The sequence below is a fragment of the Loxodonta africana genome, chromosome 1 (genome assembly GCF_030014295.1).
Source record: "Loxodonta africana isolate mLoxAfr1 chromosome 1, mLoxAfr1.hap2, whole genome shotgun sequence".
In the NCBI taxonomy this organism is placed as follows: domain Eukaryota; kingdom Metazoa; phylum Chordata; class Mammalia; order Proboscidea; family Elephantidae; genus Loxodonta; species Loxodonta africana.
In genome coordinates, this window is record NC_087342.1 from 206,234,843 (window position 1) to 206,240,547 (window position 5,705).

The 5,705-nt window shown below is 37.1% G+C and overlaps 1 protein-coding gene across 1 annotated transcript; it reads left to right on the forward strand.

The window, feature by feature from the left end:
• Positions 1 to 271: 271 nt before the first annotated feature.
• Positions 272 to 5,183, forward strand: SMIM28 (small integral membrane protein 28). Its single transcript, XM_023546629.2, has 2 exons — positions 272 to 382; positions 4,797 to 5,183. The coding sequence occupies exons 1-2, from the start codon at positions 272 to 274 to the stop codon at positions 5,181 to 5,183; spliced, it is 498 nt and encodes a 165-aa protein (XP_023402397.2).
• Positions 5,184 to 5,705: the final 522 nt, after the last annotated feature.

Sequence of the window (5,705 nt, forward strand, 5' to 3'; positions counted from 1 at the left end):
TGGAATGTTTTTCCATATCTGACATATGATGCCAACCCTTACAGGGATAAAGCCCACAGAGACAAATCTAGAGGCACTGAGTTTAACCGGTGTCAGTCCTGAGAGGTCTCTTTGGTTGGCTTCATTTCCTTGTTGCCACACATCAGAGGACGAGTTTACTAACAGCCGTCAGCCACACACATCCAAGCTGGATCTAAGCCAAGAGCAAGCAGCTTTGCTTAAATCTGGGCAGCGAGGTGGAAGGGGGCTTAGGGATCAGCTGGCGGAAAGCATGCAGGGCCTGTTGGACAGCAGCTGGAGGAAGTTTGGACCCGCTGGCAGGGGCACATATGAGTGGTTGGCCAGCGAACCCAGCCTACCGCTTCTGGAGACCCAGCTGCAGGTCTGTACCTATGACTTCTGCCTTCTTTCCCCTAAAGTATTTTTGTTAGTTTTAAAACAACCGTGCTTATATTTTCAGGATCTCAAAATTTAGTGGCAACATTTTGCATTTGCATCTTGCAACATACAAATTCACTTACAGGCATGGTCTAAGGAATTAATTTGAAATTTTGTATTTTTTTTTTAACAATGTAAGGAGTAAATGCAAGTAAAACTTGTCAAAAATATATTCTAAGGTTCAAAGAATGCCTAAAGGTAAAAAAAAAAAAAAAAAGGTAGGAGTCAACAAATTTTGTATGCCTTTTTGTTACAGCTTTGTCCTTCGCTCAGTTAAAATTTGCTCAGTTAGCAATATCTATATTCCCTTTGGTTCTCAGAATAGTGTAATGACCACTGTTTTTAAGGGTTAAGAGTAAACCAAGTATCTCACTTCAGTGAAGCTAGCAGGAGGGTTAAGGAGGATTCATTTCTACAAAACGTAGCGGCTGCTTTGCCTTGTCTGGCAAATCACCAGAGAAATCTCTATCTAGGCAGTATTAAGAAAAAATATTTGTAGGAACCTAAAAAAACAGAATTGACACTATAATCAGAATGGAAATGAGTACTATCACTGGCCACACAAGGAAGAGGAAAACAAACTTATTTTCTTGTTTTCAGGAAAATCACCTGGTGAGATTGGTATTTAAGCTCTCCAAAGCCACCTTTTACAGAAAAACACACATACGTATTTAATGATACATATCTTTCAGCAGTTATACCATGAACTGCAATTTCCTTGAAATATTCCCTGAACAACAAAGCCCTTGAGTCAATAAAAGGCACATCAGAAAAAAAAAACAGTTACTACACTACTTTGAGAAAAGTAAACAAATTAGAACATTTAACTATAAAACTAAAGATAACATTTCCACATCAAAAAATTCCAAACACTTTTTAACTGATATACCATGAAACATTAAATAAGCAAATTAAGGATACCATAATAAATTTGTTCTATAACTCTGTACATTTAACTGGAAAACAAGAAGAGTTCTTTATCTCAAGAAATTATCATAATCTGCTGTATTAGATAAAACTTTCTAGTGTCACTCGATGCTTGGACAAAGGCAATACTGACTGTAAGAGAGGGTTATGCCCTATTTTGTCTCCCACATTTTTGCAACAAATACTGACAGTACCGTAAGTGGTATAAACATAAGTGATAGAACCTACTGTGTACAACCTTTTAAATAGAACATGAGCTACCGTGTATATTCCATGCACATTGAATCTACAGGGCGTAAGAGAATTTCAGTCTAATGCTCACAACTGATCAGAAACGATAATTTTCCTATTACAGCTAGAGAATGAAGAAGAAAAATAAGTTATACAAAATGGTCTATGTTTATGAAGGTCGAAGAGTGATGGTTTTAGGTACTGAAATAATAGCTTTAACATATTTAATGATCCATCTGGAGGAGGAAAATAAATCACAGTTACATTTCCTTTTGACTCCAACTCTTAATAAGTGTAATAAATTCACTTCTGAGTTCATCTACTCTTATAGCTTTTGTAATTAAATTACCTTATAACATCACCAAAGATATTTACGTGAACAATTCTGTTAAACTAGGTTATGTGCGAGAAAACAGAAAGAATCCATAGCCTAGAAATACAACCTAAAAAAACACACACAAAATATGTTAATGTTACTAAAATATTTTTTATGAGAATACATAGATTAAAATTAAAATTTAGTAATGCCAGGTTTATCATCGCTATATTTTCCAGGCTTACACTTGATCAATAACTTTGTTTCCTCTGGTTATCTTTAATAATTTATTTTCTAGTGAATTTGACTGTTTGATACCCTGAGATACAAATATATAAATACCTATTATTCACCAAGTACTTTACACATATTAATTCATTGAATTTCCATGCTAACCTTCCAAGTAGTTGGTATTATTTCCATTTGATAGAAGAGAAAACCTAGGCTCAGGAGATGGTAAGCTCACGTAACTATCAGAAGGTCGTACTAGAATTCAAAGCCACAGCTATCAAACTCCCAAAGACAACAGTCTGCTTTCCCAAAACACTTTAATTTTTTGCATTTTAAGCTAAAATATCTTAACGCATATCTTACCAGGGGCAAAATATCTGGCAGTATAAATATTAAATAAACCCTGTAATTTTGAGTCAAAATAGCACACATAGTTGTAAACTCTTTATAGAGTATAAAGGAATATACAAGCCATGCTACATAAGCCTGTCTCTTAAGAGGTCACGGTCAGCAAAACATTTGTCCTTTCCAACAAAATTGAGGTGAGAACCTCAGTTCTCATTGTTGAATTCTAAGTTTATTTTAAATATGAGCTTGATTTTTTTTTGTTTGTAGTAAACACAGTTATAATTTTTTCTTTTTCTTCATAGTAGTGGATGCTAACAATTATATTTGTTACTGGATGCTTTATATAATGGAGAAATTTTTTAATTCTTCATTATTTCTTAGTAGCTTTATTAAAAGCAATGTCTACACAATTCAAAACAGTATTTTTTTCAGGCTGCTTTTCTGTCTTGCTGTTGAAACATCATTTCATATCTAGCATATTATTTACTCTATCAGGAGCCATTATTATTTTTTTGAGCTTATACTTTTAAATTGTCTAAGAATTCACGTACAGTTTTCTTTAAAAAGTTCAAAATGTTCTATATTTATGCTATAAACACTGCAAAGAAACTTAAGGAATCTTAAACTCATTTACCATGTCAGCCATCAAATCAGAATTTGAATATTATTTATATGTGATATGAACATATAACAATGTAAGATTTTGTTTCATAATTAAAGAACTTAAGTCCCATATGATCCATTTGTGACAATAAAACATTGGTCTAAACAGCTCATGGGATTCGTTTTCTTGGTTTGGAGGTTTTTGTTGTTCTTTAGGTGACATTGAGTCAATTCTGACTCTTAGTGACCCTATGCACAACAGAACGAAACACTGCCTGGTCCTGTACCATCCTCACAATTGTTGCTGTGTTTAAGCCCATTGTTGCAGCCACTGTGTCAATCCATCTCATTGAGGGTCTTCCTCTTTAGTTTTGAGGGACATCCCAACTGGCCTAATATTGTTTCTCAGTACTTCTGTCTACCTCCTAGCTTGTAAGATAGTACCTAGGGTCTTAAAAGTTAGCAAGCGGCCATCCAAGGTACAACACTAGGTCTCGATTCACCTGAAGCAATAGAGGAACAAGTATAGTGAGGAAATGGAGGAGGAGATGATTGTGTGTCTGGTTACCTCCATGGACAACTACCTCTTTTGCCATGAGAACAGAAGAACGAGATGGTGGCCAGCTACCATTACTGATCATTTTGATCCAAGATTCTACAGGAGAATCCTGATCAAAAGGGGAAAGGATGAGGAACAGAATTTTAATTTCTCCATGGAAGCCAGACTCTCTGGAGCCATTGAAGCTGGGTGAACCCCTGAAACTATCACCCTGAGATCATCTTTAAACTTTAAACCTTAAATTAAGTTATTCCTTGAAGGCTTCTTTGAACCAAAAAATAGTTTATTTTTAATAAGTATGTCTACTTTAAACACTGTGCTCCTTTAAAGAACTATCTCTGGGATCAAACTGACAAGAGCAACTCAAAAGCTAGATGAGAGGCTTAGGGGACAGGGAGACTAGGTCAATGATGGTAGAACAATTCAGAGAACAATGGTAAGAATGTTTGCACAACTTGAAAGTAATCAATGTCAATGAGTTGTACATACAGAAACTGTTGTAATGTCACCTAAAGAACAACAACAAAAACTCCAAACCAAGAAAACAAATCCCACGAGCTGTAATGGTATTATGACTGTATATTTTCACACACACAAATATATATATATATATAGGTCTGATTCTAAATATAACAAATAAATAGTAAGAGTTCCCATTCAAAAAGTGAATGGTGGATCTACTAAAATTTATTCTCATATTTTACTTTGGTGGAAATATTATAGGATATCAGCAATGGGTACTTTTTGAGATTTTGAAGTCACACTTTACTAAGCAAATTCACTTTATTACAGGAGGCTCACACTCATTTGCAAAAGTGAGTGATTAGAGTGATTTTAGGGCAAGTAATAATGTAAAAATATCCCTGGGTAGCACAAATGGTTTATGCACAACTATTTGGGACTAATGTAAAGGCTGGTGGTTTGAACCCACCCAGCAGTACCACAAAAGAAAGGCCTGGCAATCTGCTTCTGTAAAGATTACAGCCGAGAAAACTCCATAGAGTAGTTTTACTCTGTAACATATGCAGTCAACAGCAAGGAATGGTAATGGTGAGAAGGACAAAGGATGAAGAAAGAGAACTTCAGGCCTTAGAAATGCAGGGGCCTTCTGACTCCTGACTCATTTCTATTCCCAAAATCCAGGGCACCCGGAAGATAAGTTCCACCAAAGAAGATGTGGAACCCTTCCTGTGCATCCTTCTTCCAGCCACCATCCTGCTCTTCCTGGCCTTCCTGATGCTTTTCCTCTACCGCCGCTGCAAGTCCCCACAGCCCCAGGGGCAAGTTTTCAGCATTGACCTCCCAGAGCACCCACCTGCAGCAGGAGAAGTGACTGACTTCCTGCCAGGCTTACCCTGGAGCAGCGAGCAGAACTTCCCATACTCTCCTCTGCCCACGGAAGCAGCCCTCCTCTCTGTGGGTTTACCACCTTCCTATGAAGAGGCCACCAGGAAAGCCCCTGGGGAAGAGGCCCCAGATGCTGTCCTTCAGTATGAAGAGGGCGCACCTGAACTGGGTGAGCACAAATAAACTGCTCTTAGAAACCATGTAAAACACAGATCTCAGCCCTCAGTCGAGCCACATGAGAAGGGGGAAAAGGCATGGACACCTGAAAGCCACTATTCATTGGCTGACTTCTAGATGGATGGGACGCTTTAGGTGAGGGGAGGGGGGACCAACTTGATAAATGTCAATTTCTTTAACCCATTTCAAATTCTTTAGGGAAAAGTTCTCCACATTTTTCTAAAAATGACTGGGCTCTTCTAAAATGCATCACACCCCTCAGAAAAATAGGAAAATTCTACGTGCGCTGAGAAAAAAGTTAGAATTACTAGTGAGCATAGAAACTAGCTCTGAAAAGAAAGAAAAAAGAAAATGCTAGACAAGCCAAAGGTAATTGCGTTTGTCACCAAATAAAACCAGTTTTTCAGGACATCATTGTTTTACTCTTATGTGAGCGCTTCAATACATAGAAAGTTCTAGAAGGAGGAAAAGATCACTTCTGAGCGGCAGTGATCAACTGTTGTGTTACAAATAATGGTGAATTATGTT

Coding starts and splice junctions, on each gene's coding strand:
- SMIM28 (XM_023546629.2), top strand. CDS start 272: ATGCAGGGCCTGTTGGACAGCAGCTGGAGGAAGTTTGGACCCGCTGGC. Junction 383..4,796: donor TTCTGGAGACCCAGCTGCAG/GTCTGTACCTAT, acceptor CCCAAAATCCAG/GGCACCCGGAAGATAAGTTC.